The sequence below is a fragment of the Polistes fuscatus genome, unplaced genomic scaffold (assembly GCF_010416935.1).
Source record: "Polistes fuscatus isolate 324 unplaced genomic scaffold, CU_Pfus_HIC Scaffold8, whole genome shotgun sequence".
Taxonomy (NCBI): domain Eukaryota; kingdom Metazoa; phylum Arthropoda; class Insecta; order Hymenoptera; family Vespidae; genus Polistes; species Polistes fuscatus.
In genome coordinates, this window is record NW_025113162.1 from 4,754,012 (window position 1) to 4,771,125 (window position 17,114).

Below are 17,114 nucleotides of genomic sequence, written 5' to 3' on the forward strand. Positions count from 1 at the left end.
GTATAATTAACTGTTATGCAGTATTTAAGTATGTGATCTTATCAATGAGATATAAGCGGAAATTTCGTGCCAATCAGTTTTGTATGTAAAGAATATAATTGTATAAAAGATTATTTAATTGGTCTTTATCAACTAGCCTTGGAAATAACTACCTAAATGTGAGAAGAATTTATGAAAATAAAATCGATTATATTTATTATAAAATATAAGCTAACGATCCTAACACATTGTAAGTGTTGGTTAAACCTCAATTGCTGAAAATTCCAGTATCGGTATTTATAATATATATTATATTGCCTGTTTAGAAGGGGATAGATAAATTGAAAAAAAATCTTTTTACATTTTTATAAATATTTCGTTTGATAGAAAAACGTGAATAAACATAGTAGAGTAGAATTCTACAATTTCGTGTGAGCGGAGATGTCAAGTGATTAGCAAAAGATCTTATAATAAAATAGAATGAACGTGTTAAAATTTAGTCGTATTTTTTTTTATAAAAAACATTGATATATTTTTAGTTTCTTAATTTGTCTGATTAATTGATATAATTAGACAGATTTTATATTTGATTTTATATTTAATAAATTGAATATTTTATTTTTTCTTGTAATTAAAAGAAAAAAAAAGAAATAAATAGAAGAATAAATTTAAATGATCCTACTTTATTAATTAATTCATTTCGGTCTCACATCGAATAACAAGACGATCAATATCTTTTGACGATTAGTATTGCAACTCATACTTGCGTAATGCCTGTTTAAGCATTCAAACTTGCAAATCAATCGGAATGTTAATATTGTCTCAAATAAAGTTGCTGGCTCTACTAAAATGTCTTGGATAAAAAAATAATCATTATAGTATCGGTATTACAATATGTCTTACTCACGCGAGTAACTTTAAGTTCTATCTCGATGGCGTCATTTTGGGTGACTGTGAACGAGCGAAGGGTAAAATAGTGGGGAGGAACGAGTGGTGCTCGATTAATAAAAAGATGTGCAACGCCGGTGTCGCGCGCAGTACGCTTCAAAGAGTTCTTCTACATGTTTCGTACAATCTTTATCATTATTCACGTAAAACATATTAAATAAAGTGATTGGAAAAAAAAAACAACCAAAAAAAAAAGAAAAAAACGAAACGAAAAAACATTTGTAGGCTGTTGCACACGTGTGTCGTATTTTTTTTTCGAATAACATGACAGAATCTCGAGAAGAAGTTCGAGTTTGGTGCGATGGGTGGTGAGTTTATGAATGAAATGTATTAGTGCGATATCATTTACCTTTCGATTTTCACGTGTTTAACGCGCGAACTTGACAGGTGATATAGAAAAAAAAAGAGGATAAGTTGGTGCTGTGAAAATATGTCTATATATATATATATCTTTCATTCGTGCCCTATTAAACTTATATCGTACTGTTCCTTCCTTCTTTTTGCTCGTGCCGGAAAAGGATCAATTTTCCTACATATCATGATTCAATACGTGGTCTAGAAAATGTTATGTCGAAAGATAAGAGACTAGCTGTCTCTCTGTGATTGTAAGAAAGACTATCGATCAATACTACAACTTGATTAATTAATCATTTGAATAGAATGTATGTGTATGTTTTAAAGTAAATTCATGATCCTTGGAAATGTTCAAGTTTCAAACTATTCCGTTTATTTCTATGTGCTATATTCTTAACATCGATCTTTCACTTTTTATAATTTCATGATTATTGAAATATGTTATTTTATATTTTAGTTATGATATGGTACATTTTGGACACGCTAATTCATTGAGGCAGGCTAAAGCATTAGGAAATTATTTAGTGGTTGGTGTTCATACAGATGAAGAAATTACTAAGCATAAAGGTCCTCCAGTTTTTACGCAACAAGAAAGGTATATAGTTTTTATATTTTTTACTTTATTAAAATAATATGAAATATTATTTATGCGTATTCTGTGTATTCTAATTCTATTTTGTTTCTATGTGAAATATAGGTATGATTTAAACAACATTTCTCTCTGCTTTATTTTAGATACAAAATGGTTCGTGGTATAAAATGGGTAGATGAAGTTGTTGAAGGTGCTCCTTATGTTACTACATTAGAAACGTTAGATAAATACAATTGTGATTTCTGTGTACATGGCGATGACATAACAATGACTGCAGATGGAATAGATACTTATCATTTAGTTAAAGCAGCTGGTCGTTATAGGTATGTTAATATCAAACAAAGAAAAGTATTTTCTATTAAAAAGATGTGTTATTTGTATTAATAAAAAATATAATTATTACAGGGAAGTTCAAAGAACGGCAGGAGTTTCAACTACTGATCTTGTAGGGCGTATGCTCTTAATGACACGTCAACATTTTAAACAAGGAGATAGCGAATATACAGTTGACAGAGAACCTAGCAAAAGTATGGGCCAAGACCGTACAGCGCAAAGTCCATGGACTGGTTGTTCTCAGTTTCTTCCTACTACTCAAAAAATTATACAATTTAGCGATGGCAAAAGTCCCCAGCCTGATGATAAAATTGTTTATGTTGCTGGAGCATTTGATTTATTTCATGTTGGACACTTAGACTTCTTAGAAGTTGCAAAGAAAGAAGGTGACTATCTAATTGTTGGTCTCCATACAGATCCAGCTGTTAATCGTTACAAATGTGGTAATCATCCAATTATGAATCTACATGAACGTGTTCTCAGTGTATTAGCATGTAAGGTGAGTTATTTATTTAAAATCAAAATTATATTTGTTTTTCATAAGATTGTTCTGATTGGAAATATATTCACTTAAGTACTTGGAGAAAGATAAAATGAAGCAAAATTTCTCTATAATCTTTATTGCAATTTGTTGGGTTAATGTAAAGGATATTTTTTTTAAATCATATAAATACTTTATTGTATATATTTTAAATGAAGGAATTAAATTTTGTTGCATATCTAGTATGTGAATGAAGTTGTAATTGGTGCTCCATACGAGGTTACCAAAGATCTTATGGAACACTTTAATGTTTCTGTTGTGTGTCATGGACAGACATCAATAATGCCATGTGAAGATGGCTCGGATCCTTACGAAGAACCAAAAAGACAAAATAAATTTAAGTTATTGGATAGTGGCAATGATATGACCACCGAAAAAATTGTTGAAAGAATAATTCTACATAGGTATGTTGTTCTTTTATTGTAACTTATACGTTGAATATATAGGACGTTGCGAATATAAAAAAGTTTAATATTACCTATATTGAATAAAAAAGACATTTTAATAACATGAACTTGCAAATGATAAGTTATCTGCTTTAATTCTTAGTTGTTTCTGAATATAAGTAAAACAAAAACAAATCTATTAAAAATAATTGCTTAGATAAAATATTGCAAATAATGATAGTTAATAGCTATATGACGTGTCTCTTTGATTATTTTTACATAGATCAAACATTATTGCAGAATATTTTCTTGTGCATAATGCAAAACATATAATTTGTATACAAAAATTTGCATAACATTGTAAGATTAATATTGAATGTTTTTTATTTTTAATTATACTTTTTTATTTTGTTCAATCTCATTCATGTATTCATGCTTTTTATAGTGGGATATGCAATCTTATGCAAGCATTAATTCTACTTTTTTATTTGTAATACGATCTTTTTTTTATAGAATAATATTATTTAAAGTTCTTTAATCTGGTAAAGTTTTTTAGAGAATATTAAGAAAAATGTTTAACTATAATACAAATAATAATACATAAACATTTAAAACAAAACACTTATATAATATATATAACTAGTTTGTAAAAGTTTGCATATTAGTTACTTATGTGTCAAAGGATTTTAACAGATTATTGAATTTAATTAACTATTATATTTGCATATCCCAACATATTAAAGAAAATTGTATACGTGTTGATTAAGTGATGAATTACAGGTTGGAATTTGAAGACAGAAACTTAAAGAAGGAAAAGAAGGAGCTTGCAGCTTACGAAGCTTTTATGAAATCTCAAAAAAATGGAAGGACTGCATAATAAATTTTTGCATAATTACTATACGTGATAACCAATTTTATAGAATTAATTTGTAAATACATACAGTCTTGGATTATGTTAATTTATTCAATCTGTTAGGTCATTGAGAATGAAACGTCCGATCATTCCTACTACTTTCAGTTCGAAATCAGAGATTTCATACTTAATGACCTAATAGAAGATATAGAACATAGAAGTGTAATTTCATGATTTTTAAAGACTGGACAAAAAACTAAAATTACATTTTCTCTTAAACAAAACGAAAATTGGTAAAAATCGAGTGACGATATGTTATTAATTTTCCGTTTTTTTAAAGAGTATCTATTTATCATATGAGATTTAAAAAAAAGTACATAGAACACATTTAATGTCATGTACAGTTGCCATGTGTAAGCAGTGTCTTACAATTAAGTGAAATACTTTATCAATTATATTATTTATAATTTTATTATTAATTGCACAATAATTTTAGTATAAATACGTAGTAAGATACATGCAAATTTATTTTTAACCACTAAAATACTAGTTTATATTTTGTTAGTGCAAAACGTACGTAAAAAAAGTATGCAGTTAAGAAAATGTCCTACATTTTTTTTTCTATTCAATACATGTTGAAATAAGAATTTAAATTGATATTTATAAAAGGAACTATATATAATGTATATAAATTCGTTTGATTTATAATCCGCGTGAAACAACTATTCATTTTAGTTGTGGATGTGTTTTTTACTTTTACTTTCTTGCAATTTAATTAAACTAGAAGGTTATCAAGTTAAGCTTTACGGGCCTATACAAAGATAGAACAATGATATTAAGCCAAAGGATGTAAAATAAGTGTGTGACAATTGTTAATATTACAAATCATAATGATGCAAATTTATAGGATCGCTAAATGTGTCTCTATACATCGATAAAGCAAAGAAAAAAAAAGTAGTATCTTTAGGGCGAGTGCAATACGCTTATAATTTCTCTATTTCATATACATGTAATAATATGAGCACATTTTCAATTTAATTTTTTACACTATTTTATTTAATATTTATAACTATATTTATATTTTTCATTATATATATACATACATACACCTTAGGTTGATATTATTAATCAATGGATTAATTGTCAATTTAAATTTTTATTATAAAAAAGGCTTCACATGATGTATAAGGGCATGTAGTTGTATATGTAAAAAAGAAAAGAGTATGCACCACGAGTACTCCTGTGATAATTATATTTATTACGGATACAGGAAAACATCTAATAATGTATTTAAAAACAAAGAACGAATAATAACTTTTAGTTAGAATTTTTGCACGACATGTGTGCCTTCGAATATTATTTTTCTTCATAAAGTATGGATATCAAGTACTATGTGTAATGATACATTATTGTATTGATTTCCTACTTAAGATAAAGCTTTGAACCTATGTTGGTTCAATATATTATGCTTTGTGGGTCCGTTCGAGAAATTATGTAAACCAAAGACATACAGGGCCGAAAATACATATCTCGTCTCGTCGTTGCAAAGATTGTGTAGATTCAATTAGCATAAAATAGCGCACGAAATAATTGTTGAACTTGAACAATCATTTAGTTATAAAAAAAAGCAAATATATAAGAAATATAGAAAAATGAAAAGAAATAACATAACATAAAATAAAATAAGAAATAAAGAAAGAAAGAAAGAAAAAAACTAACTTTCACAGCTGTTCGTTATTACGAGGTATTGTAAGAGGTATCATGTCGAATTGTCGTAATTTACAACATTGTAACGATATCGTCATAATGTACAGCGTAATTTTATGGGAAAAATGTCGTTACCACTAAACGAAATGTAATGCAAGGATATTTGATTAACCTTGTTTTATTTTATAATAAATATATCAAACATATATGCGACCGTACGTACAATCATTTCAATATTGTCTTCATTAAATTTTTAAACATTTGTATGATTTCTCGAATTGCTAAAAAATTTACACGTTCATACAACACGGCCGCTTTGTATTCCACAACTTTTCTGTTTTTATTTATCAAATTAATTTAACTCCAAACTAATACATTAATCGTGCAGATTTATTTACAAAGTGTAAAGTATTTTATTTTAACCTTTAACCAACCCAATATTTGTGTGCACTTTACTTACGAGATGCACTTTTGCGAATACTTAAATACTACGATCGTTATGTAAGTATGAGCGATCGACAATTGCGTTCGCATTATCAGGTCACGTGATAGCATTGCACAAGGGCATATTTAGGAATATTCAGAATGTATGCAGGAAGAAGAGAATAGATAGAGCGCTTTATGAGATATAAAATATCTTTCTATGCTCTTTTCGATTCGAGTCAAGCTCTTTTTACAATTTAACTTAAATCTAAGAATTCCTAAGATCCTTGGTATTAAATATTACGCATTAGAATAATACTTAATAAAATTATATAAAGTATTATCAGTCGTATCATATAAACACATTTATAATGTGTTTTAATAAACTATTATCTCGTCGATAAAGAAAGTATCAATCGTATCTAACTACTGTGTGTGATGAACATTTAATATTTATAAAATATTATAATAAATATCAACTATATGTGAAAAATATATATAATCTATAGAATGAATAAATTAACTGGATAGTAAATATACATATATCGAGCATAAATACATACATAGCTACTAATCAAATGTTAAGTGTTCATCGTTCGATTTTAAACGTTTTTACGTCATGCTTATTTTTTCTGTTTTGTTTTTAAACGTTATTGAATGCAAATAAATCGATTGATACATATTATTGTACGGTAGATCGTCCAGTGTATCCTGACGTTGTGTCACAGTATTTTCTCGCTCTATCTCGTACCAACTCGTCGATGGACTTATTTTGCGAGATAGATGAAGATAAATTATGCAGACGAGAGGCCAAATAACACATAATGAAGGCCGATAGGACCAATAATATACCTAAACCAGTTGCTACATAAAGAAAACCACCGCAATTACCTTCCAGACCGGTTGCAACTTTGTTGTAAATATCTGCAGATAAATGACTTCATTAATTACATTGGCAAAAAGTTAATTGTTCATTAAATTTTTTTATATAGTTGTTCTTCTGATATAAGATATTGAACGTTTTATACCATCTGGCATCATGACGGTATATTCAATGTTTTCCTTGAATTTTGTAAAAGGCGTTGAGTCATTGTAACTTTTGATGAGACGTTCAACCTTAGGCAAGAACTCTCCGTTGATTTCTTCGTTGATATTTCGTTTTCTTCGTTTGCCATGACCCGACGGCTCGAAGAGATCCAGACAGAAATCCTAAGAAGAACATTAAAGTCTTTTCACTACTTTTTCTTTCTTAATACGATCTTCAATACGTATATTAAACGTTTACTTTGTTAGATATGTCTCTTTAGATATTTTTTACATTTTTTCAATTTATTCAATGCTCAATTGAAATATCGGACATGTTTTGTGTCCATATAATTCGTTTACATAAACAACTTAATAAACAACGTCGATGCTCTATACTTAAGGAATTATAAATAAATAAAAAAGAAGAAATATTCTCACCGGTTGACAATCTTGTGGTTCCATACAAGCTTTTATTTGCGAATGTATCCACAATGTAGAACGTTCTCGCATAGAACTAAGTAAAAATGCTTCGAAATCCAAAAATACCTCGTTCTTTCTTTCGCGATACCTTGCCGGTTGATGGGGAATGATCGAGGCAAAATCTCGATTTCTACATCCATCCTTAACAAGGATAACGCTTCCTGAAGCATGCGGTTGATCGGGATCAGGACTGACCGTTACTTCCAAAAGTTTGATGTAACCCCAAGCACTGTCAGGGCTGATACGAGCTCTTAGCTGAAGTTTTGTGCCTATTGGTACCGCCTGATCGACAGTTTGGGATCCGCTAGATTCTGATAGATTACCTGTAGCTTCGCGATAAAGAGCGACTTCATATTCTAGACGACCTGGTGTCTCCTCTACTACACCGGATACTCTAGCACCATGTGGACTAAAACAAGCATCGAACATTATTTTTCTAGGAAAATTTTCATGCACCAAATTATTTAGTTGATTTATTGCTTTTACTACTTAATCCATTTGAACGTCGTTAATAGATTTCATCAATTTATCGGATTAAAGCATTTCGGTAAATTATCCTAAAATAGTAATACCATTGTTAACGAATCATTCTCGCGGTAAATTCGCGTAATTCTATAATGTATTGTTGATTAATTACGATTAACAAGATATTGAGGCATTATATTCAAGAATTATTTTCACTGAGAAATGCAATATTTTATTTATCCTGTTACGTGCTAACAATCGTAATTATGTATTTGCTGCAAGTTCGTTATAGTATGCAATTTAATGACGTCACGCATTCGTGTTTAATTACCAAGTTAATGAAGCTTTATGCTCTTCCTTATAATATATTTATACTTATAAGTATAAATAATAATATAAACTTATAAGTTTATATTCGTACGTATTAGCAATTGTATTAATAATATTTTTATAATGAATGTTTCATAATTAGGTAGCTTCATAATACTAATGTTTCGATTATTTGCAAGTAGTTATACATATAAGTTTCATTTCCTTTTTATATTCTTCTCAACATTTCGGTATCTTAGCTATTATTGATTTGGATAGTATTACTCTGTCTTTAATTACGAGGTCTATGAATCAATTAGCTAGCCGAAACATTAGCAGATAAAGCATAATTAATAATTCAACAATAGAGAAGAGGATGTCATGAATTGATATTGCTAACTTACAAGGTACCAGCAAAACCGGCAGCTTTGTGCCTAAGCAATGTGGGCTCAGGTGGACGACACATGAGGATCAATTCTTGATCGGCTAGCATTACGACCCCAGGGAATGCCGGAAACCATATCCGTAAGTGAATAAATCCCTAAGAGAAAAATAATCGAATAACTAAAATACTTATATTTACCCAATATATTATAATAAGTTTATATTAATTAATTTATACATAAAATATTCTTTCTCATAAGTATGAAGTATTTGATCTTTTTAATCATTACATATGTTTCATTATAATACTTTACGTATAACTTTAATAAAAACCATAATTTCCGACGTTAAATATCAAGATAAAACGAGCAATTTTTTTTCAGTCGACATTTCACATCAAAGCACAAGAGCAAATCCTTTGAAAGAGAGCGAGGAAGAAAGAAAGAGAAAAACTTACTTAACGTACTTTGACGGGATTAATTACGATTATCTTATATTTTTCTATTTATAATTTTATATTTTTCAACGAGAAAAATTACTAGTATTTTATTATATTTCTTTCTATTTTTAAAATCGTTCATATTTAAAAAATTGTAATTTTACAATTTTTCTGAAATATAAAATTAGGAGAATTATATATTTTTTTCTGAATAGATAGATAGATGCACGTATAAGTATCTGTAGTTATTACTGCGTTCTCGAATACTTCATTCAAAATTTATTCTTCTTCTATACTTGTAATCAATCAAAATATAGCTCTAGTTTATTTATATTTCATATAGAATATTCTTTCTGTCTGTTATATTTTTAATTCTCTCAATAAATAATTAGTATGACTTTAGAAAGTATTCCAATCTAATGAATTAAATTTCTTTATACACACTTGTTTATAGTTTAAAATTATTATTAAACGTTCGTTTATTTAATTCCCAATAAATACGAATATTTGTTGAAATCTTTATCCTTCTTTGAATTTTTTTCAGGTCGACTTACGTTTCTTTTGAGGACACCGCATCGTGAGAAATCCGTTACTTTGAGAAAGTAGTTGTCTTCTTGAGGATCATTAGGATCCGGTCTAATCTGGCAATGAATGTCGATGAGAGGATTGGCCGATCTATCGTCGGCAAATAGCGGAGCTCCTCTGAAGCCGATCGGTCTTCTGATTTTTGCAGTGAGAAGATCGGCTGCTGAACCAGCCCCGCTGCATTGAATCTCGGAAATCTCGTAATCTTGAGCAACGATTACTTTAACCTACGATGATCAAGGAAAGAAAATAAAGTAAATAAGACAAGTAAATTATTTCCCAGGCTTTGTTTTGAACCACCTTATGAATATTTATGTAATTTCCTTTAACCCGGCTCTCTCGGAACATTCTCGTTCCACTTCCAAATTGTATATTTGATGATGAAATTCTTTTTGAACTTTCAATTGAATCTCGAAAGCTTTTACGTTCGACCCACAAAAATGTTTCGACGTTATTGGCTTTATTTCACGTTACAATACATATTTAGGTTTATTTATCTCTTTTCTTTCTTTTTTTATACCATCTCAAATTATTCGCATTTAGGATATTTCCTTCCTCTCCCGCTTTCCTTATTTCAGTATTTAAACGTCATGATAAAAAAAAAATCGATTCTAATTTAACACAATAATTTTCAATGAATTTCAATCGACCTTTATGGTAGAATTTGAAATCGATTTGAAATATACAAAAATTTGACGGCAATATATGAAACCTTTTCGATCCTCCTCTGCCAAGGTTCGAATTCTATGATATATTAAATGGTTGTGAGATTATTTAACGAAGAATAAGCGATAGATTGTTAATCTCTAGGATAATATACAAGTCTATAAGTAATTAAGCACGTGCCGTTTGAGTTATGGTAATTTCTTTAATGGTCTGCCGATCGTTTCAATCTTACAATCACTAGGACGTGTGCACGCCATTATTAGGAGTTTATCCCCGCTTATGGATTTCTCTTATCTTGGCTCTCATTCCTCCTACTTTCTTGGATTTTCTTTCTCTTTTTCTTTACGCGTGGTGTACGACATGATAGGTTATTACAACGCTATTGGGTGCTACCGGTGGACGGGACAAGGTGAACAAGAACCGTGCACGCATTTGTATATACTTACTTCGTTTTGAGTAACGGATCTAAGAGGAGACGCTCTGTTGCACGTGTAAAACTATTCGTTGCGTGTATTTAATGTACATTGGTATAGATATGTGTTATACTATACTGTACTTTACTATACATTTAACTCGTGTACTTCTGTTGTTTTTTTTTTGTATTTTCTGCGCCTTCACAGAGAATGCACTTTTATCGTTCAAATATTATTTTCCATACTAATAATTAACACTTTGTTTTTCGTACTATTTGATTTCTTATCTGGTCTGAATATTTGTTTATATTTATTTGAATTTTCAGATATGTAAGTTATGCTTGTTTAAAATAAGAAATAAGTTTTTTACGGTAAGTTTTTATGTATGTTGTAAGATAATTACATGATTTCATTTTATCTATTATATACGATAATTTTAAGTACGATACATTAGTAGGAATTGGCACATGGAGTACAATCTTATGAATGCAGAGTATTCATGGTTCCGTCATTCCTTCTAAAGCAAGTATCGAATTTGGGTCAAGAAGTTACATCAACGTTTAGGTATTTCAATAGATGTCCTTAATAATATACATTAAGGAGAGTTAAATTATTTGCATATGAATATAATATGTATGAAATGATCATCATTTTTGGAATAATTTGGAAATAAAATTAACACCTTTTCGCAATACGACAAGGGTCCTATGTTAATTTAGAGATTGTTGTAAAATAAAAATAGTATGAGTCTTATCTACAAATCTTTAAATTTGCTTATATTTTTTTAATCAGATGTCGTTTAAATATTTACGTATTATCTTATTTGTCTCTTTCTAACGTAACATTATTTAAAGACTAACGTTTAAAATCGTGTTTCAGGAACGATCGTTAATCGGTGATTACATCGAAAGAGAAATATGGTCCGCGTATATATCTACAGGTACTACCAACGTATTTACATACATACGTAGATACGTACATACCAACACACACATATATATACTTAGCACAAATTTGTGGTGTTAAATCGAAGTTTAGTTGGCCGACATCGTTAATCGAGCGACAAACAACTTAGTCCTTTAAGTGAACGCTTATCGAGACGCAGGTGTTGCTGCGATCGACTTTGGGTATCGGCTAACGTTTGCAAAATATGAAGACAATTTCCTCGAGAATATAACGAACATACGTGTACATATAAACGCACGCAAGCCTTTGATCGATGATACAAATTTACAAGCGGAAGATAAGAAAAAATGACTATACCGTTTAATGCTTACTTAGTATCCAATCCATTCGAGCGATCAGATTCTATTATCTAACGGTAAACGGAAGTAAAATATAATATGAAATAGACGATAGATGATTTTGATATATATTTCGATGTGCTATTCAATTTAGCGCTTGGTTAATTGAAATGTATTTAGTTAGATGAACAAATTTAGTCAACGACGTATTATAGCCGTTTGTTGTAACACAAAATATGTATATCGCCGAGAGTTTACAGAAAATCGATATATCGTATCTAACGGGTCAAGCGATGTGCGACGTTAATATGTAGTATGAATATAATTATGTAATAGAAACGAATTATATATATATATATATATATATTTGATTGTTGTGCGTAGAACATAAATAAATTAGAATAGAAAGAGCTTCGTTTTTTTTTTGAAAGGGCCAAAAAAATAAAAAGGAAAAAGACAATAAAAAAAAGAAAATATATACACATACACACACACACATAAACATAAAAAAAGAATTAAATCAATGGAACAGAGGACACACCACGCTAGTCTCGCATTTTATCATCGATGCAAATATCGTTTGCAAGGTAGAAAGTGACAAAGTCAAAGTGACATTGTTGTTTGAACGACGACCGAAAAGAGAGACGTCATTTTTGTTTTTATATTGATTGGAAACGAAAATATTGATTCCTAAAACGTTTTCTAGATTGATTCTCAAAAGTCTAAAAATTCTCCTGGTACACACGTATACGGAGGATACCTAGCACTAAATATATATATTTACTTTTTTTTTCTCTCTTACATATCAACGATACAAACGCAGTCGCGTTCGTTCGATCAAATATAAAAGTAACGGGAAAGAAGAAATGTTCGAAATTCACCACGCGAAACGGCCGAGGACTGGTCACCGAAATTGCCTCTGGGGCAAGTGGATTTTATTTTCTCCGTTCGAAACAACTGTGACCTACTCTTTTACGACATCGTCAATTTTTTTTTCCTCGTTTTGTCATTTTTCACACCAAGAAACATTCATATGCTGTATCTATGTCTATATCTTTCACATTCTTTCGTTTCTTTCTTCCTTTACCAATAATTCTACGTTTCCACTCGTGTCTTTCGTCTATTAATGCCCACGTTGTATGAGATTCGTTTGAGAGGCTAACGTAAAAGCATCCAAGTACAGTGTCACTCACGAGGAACATCCTTATATCCTTTCCTATCCTTTTTTCTCTCTATCCTGTCATCGAACATCCTTTCTTTTCTTTATCCTCACGACATAAATATCCTTTTGTGTATAAAAACTATTTTTCCTTTTATTCTTCCGAAACCTAGGAGATTATTTTCGTACGAAACTTTATGCTCCATCATATATTTTTGTTTCCTTAAGAAAATTAAATGTTGTTCTCCTTCTTTCTGTCGTGGAAAATTCTTTTTTTCTTTGTTTAAATACCTCCTTCTACTTTTTCAATTTTATTCGTATTTAAACAAGCGAACTTTGTAAATATACAATAAATAAATAGACCATGCTTTCCTTGGTAGATTAAAGTGAATCTATATGGGATATCATCCTTGACAGCATATCTTCACCGGCACGCTTCAGTGGTAATTTAACTATAATGGTGGTAATGATGATAGTAGTGTAATATAAAGTGTATTTCCCGTATTTGTTGCGTGGTTCCATCAAAAAGAACTATCAGCTTCTTGCTCGACTTTATGAATGAAAAAAAGATTTATAATTCATTTTGCAGATATCCTACCTATTATGTATTTATATATATAAAAGCTTACAGCTGGATAACAATAACGTTGGACGACTTTTTATTTCGATTATAAGTATCTCTTTGATAACTTTTTAATAAGGATACCGTAATCGTATCGGATGTGAAATACAATTTAATAATCTCTATTAAAAAGGTTATACAAAAATTTTTAAACAATTAAACGGAACAAAATTCTTATGTTCAATTAATAAGATATTTCTTCCCGTTAGAAAAATCCAATAGGATAACGAAGAAAATTATTTTCCCAAATATTTCATATCTTTGAGTTATAAATCAAGCAAGAAATATAGTTAATAGAAATATTTCTAGTGTACTGCGCTATTTTTTCATTTAAAATACATTTTTTATCAATCTCTCGAACGAAGTAGAGTTCGTTTGCAAGAATTGTGTACGACAAGTTATCCGCCTATTTCATGCATTTCGTTTGCGTATATCAATGTGTATGCATACACGAACGCGTGCCTCCTTTTTTATATATATTCTTTTTTTTTTTAATAATCAGATTTTTAAACGAACTTGACGCTTTTTGCATAAACGTAGAAAAATAAAACGTGAACGTTGACGTTAATTTTGATAGCAAAAATTGAACTTAAGTTAATATTCGCGACGAATTTTTATTCATGCACCGAAGAAATCGATATGAAATCTTCCATCTCTTTTCACCCACCGTGGAAAGTAATGCAAGGATTCCAAGGATTCGGCACATAATGGCGAAGATAATGACGATGATGATCCTGCTTTCGTTAAATTGATCTCCGCGTTTACTCGTAAATGACTGACGTGTAGTTCGTTAAATCCTTGTTCACTAATCTCGTTTCGCGGTAAATATAGTTTATCCAAACTCGTTCGCGATAGAACCGAAAGAAGATGAAGAAGAAGAAGAAGAAGAAGGAAAACCGATGTCGTCGGCCCTTTTGGGATGACGCAATTTAGCAGAAGGTTCACGACGGACTGAAGTCTCAGCTCGATGTTGAGGACGCGCAAGAATTCTCCCCCCGAGGCGTCTCCAGTAACGCCAGCACTATGGATTCTCCTCCTCTTTCTTTTCTTCTTCTGATTCTACTTCTTCTTCTGTTTCTACCTTGTCTTCCTTCGTAGGTAGGCGGGAGAGAAAACCAAGGAACCGGAGAATCACCGGACCATCCGGAGTACTGTTAATGCATGCCCGGTGCCTCCACTAACGACCATCCTTTGCCTCCTCTTCGTTCTCCTTCTCTTTGAGCCATGCGATGCCTGCAAAGTCGCCATTGTGTCCTAGCTAACAAACCGTTTTCCATAAGGGCTGCAAATGGTATCCTCAAGGACGTAACTTAAGTTTACGAACGTACTCCACAAATTTTCACCTCATAAAATCTCGATACGTCCAAATTGATAACTTTATATATATTTGCAAAATCTACTATTAAATATTTATATATTCGGAGTAAAAGATTAGAAGAAAGAATATCATAAATAATAAAGTCTAAAGGAAGTAATAACACTCGTGAAAAAAAATATCTATACTTCTTTTCCTATCTTACTAATCGTAATCTTAATTTTATTGTAACGATGGATAGTATATTATAATAATCAACGATAATTTATTACGAAGAAATAAGATTCCATGTCTGTTCAATTCCAGAAAAATAAAATAACGATGATCAATGGTAGAAAACGCTTCCGTTCTGGGAGGTGCCGCGAACTCAACGGATCAAGGAACATAACGTGAATCTGATGGTATGCATAATATAGGAATTGCTTAACCGGTTACTGACTTCTCTGCAGCGTAAATTTTAGGTCAGAGTCGTGGCCACCTCGATTAAAGAAAAATACCTACCGGAAAAATAATCATTCAAGTTTATGTATTTATGCGTGTACTTCTCTTTCGGTTCCCTTCGAACGATTTTCGTGCAAGCTATATATGTGTATCTTTGCACGCGTTACTTGAATCCTTCGTCGTCATCGTCGTCATAACGAAAGAAATGTTTTTTCAACGCTTTCACATTTACGAAGTGAATTCCAAACATCTGTAGGTGTTTGTGTAAGAATAAACACAAGGTGCTTTTTGAAAAGAGTCACTTGCTAGAATATCTCGAAAGTTAATTGAATTGTCGAGGAATTTTAGCAATAAAAGTAATGTTACTTTTAACAGCGCAGTGGGAAATAAATGATGATTTCGAAACTTTTTTTTTGTTTTTAAAGCGGCATCTCTTTTTTAATTCGAGATAAAAGTAATATAAAACGAAAAGAAAGAGATAAAGAGTGAAAGAGAGAAAGAAAGGGGTAGAAACAAAACCGAGATCGTTTCGACTCTTTTCAATGGCGCCAGATGCTGTGACAAAAAGGAGGAAGAAAAAAAAATATGTAGGAATGGACTCGGTCCTCTCGTTGAAAAGAGGAAGAATAATTTGAGATTTGTCCCGGTCTCTTGCTGTACTTGTCACTGACTGAGTGACTGATAGGAACTCGCGCGCTTAAACACGCTCTACGATGTCACGCACTCTAATCCGCAAAACGTTCCGCTGGATTACTTTTCCGTTATTTTCTGTAACGTCTGGTGTGGCGCACGTGCCGCTTATATTGCCTTATGTAATAGGTATAACTTATACTAACGTATAACACATGTAAGCACATACAAACATAAATGTTCTCGCACATATACGTGTGCATTCGGTATACATAGGTAAGTACGTATATGTATGTATATTTACATATCCTCGCATACATCGAATCACAAGAGTGTTAGTAATTCGGGTAGAGAGGAGATTCGTCGTTATGGATTAACGCGTTGCATAATCTTCGATGCAGAGGGTTGAATGACGCAACTAGGTCGTTCTACCTTAGCAATGTTACTTTAGAGATGGAAAGGACGGCCAGTATATATATATATATATGCGTGTGTGTGTGTGTGTGTATGTATAATATGTCTACGATGTCTACGATATGTCTACGAATATGCATTTAGAGAAAACGCGTTGTTTTTTCCTCCTTGTTTTTCTCGAAGGAAGATAATGAGATGTCCCGTTATGAAAAATATTACGAGATAGATAGTGGTTTATCCGTCATTATTAGGAATGTAATTGAGGTAGAACGTTCTATTAATCTCGCTTTTTCATCTTCATTATTTTATTCCTTTTAATGTCTACGTTTATATGCTACCTTAGATATATCAAGTACAAAAATGCAACTGAGAGATAAAAGCGAAATTAATCGATCGGTCTTCTCTT

The 17,114-nt window shown here is 31.0% G+C and overlaps 2 protein-coding genes across 5 annotated transcripts; one reads left to right on the plus strand and one right to left on the minus strand.

The window, feature by feature from the left end:
* The first annotated feature begins 661 nt into the window (after window positions 1–661).
* On the plus strand, window positions 662–4,930 carry LOC122524578 (ethanolamine-phosphate cytidylyltransferase). Of its 4 annotated transcripts, none has more exons than XM_043646890.1 (6): window positions 662–1,589; window positions 1,739–1,876; window positions 2,017–2,196; window positions 2,279–2,705; window positions 2,931–3,151; window positions 3,914–4,930. In XM_043646890.1, the coding sequence occupies exons 2-6, from the start codon at window positions 1,746–1,748 to the stop codon at window positions 4,008–4,010; spliced, it is 1,056 nt and encodes a 351-aa protein (XP_043502825.1). In that variant the 5' UTR covers window positions 662–1,589; window positions 1,739–1,745; the 3' UTR covers window positions 4,011–4,930. The 4 variants fall into 4 exon arrangements, with proteins under 4 accessions (XP_043502825.1, XP_043502826.1, XP_043502827.1 ...); XM_043646891.1 differs by having other exon boundaries at window positions 662–1,532; XM_043646892.1 differs by having other exon boundaries at window positions 666–1,235; window positions 3,901–3,930.
* A 1,868-nt stretch (window positions 4,931–6,798) lies between these two features.
* On the minus strand, window positions 6,799–15,255 carry LOC122524579. Its single transcript, XM_043646893.1, has 6 exons — window positions 14,576–15,255; window positions 9,774–10,031; window positions 8,801–8,937; window positions 7,581–8,031; window positions 7,145–7,325; window positions 6,799–7,040 (listed from the first exon to the last, which is right to left on the minus strand). The coding sequence occupies exons 1-6, from the start codon at window positions 14,612–14,614 to the stop codon at window positions 6,799–6,801; spliced, it is 1,308 nt and encodes a 435-aa protein (XP_043502828.1). The 5' UTR covers window positions 14,615–15,255.
* Between the last annotated feature and the right edge of the window lie 1,859 nt (window positions 15,256–17,114).

Bases quoted from the DNA above. Each gene is read 5' to 3' on its own strand.
- LOC122524578 (XM_043646889.1), top strand. From the start codon at position 1,192: ATGACAGAATCTCGAGAAGAAGTTCGAGTTTGGTGCGATGGGTG. The intron at 1,236-1,738 runs GTGAGTTTATGA...TTTATATTTTAG, and splicing joins CGAGTTTGGTGCGATGGGTG to TTATGATATGGTACATTTTG. The intron at 3,152-3,913 runs GTATGTTGTTCT...GATGAATTACAG, and splicing joins GAAAGAATAATTCTACATAG to GTTGGAATTTGAAGACAGAA.
- LOC122524579 (XM_043646893.1), bottom strand. From the start codon at position 14,614: ATGTGCCGAATCCTTGGAATCCTTGCATTACTTTCCACG. The intron at 10,032-14,575 runs GTGGGTGAAAAG...TGATCATCGTAG, and splicing joins TCCTTGCATTACTTTCCACG to GTTAAAGTAATCGTTGCTCA. The intron at 8,032-8,800 runs GTAAGTTAGCAA...TGCTTGTTTTAG, and splicing joins GCCGGTTTTGCTGGTACCTT to TCCACATGGTGCTAGAGTAT.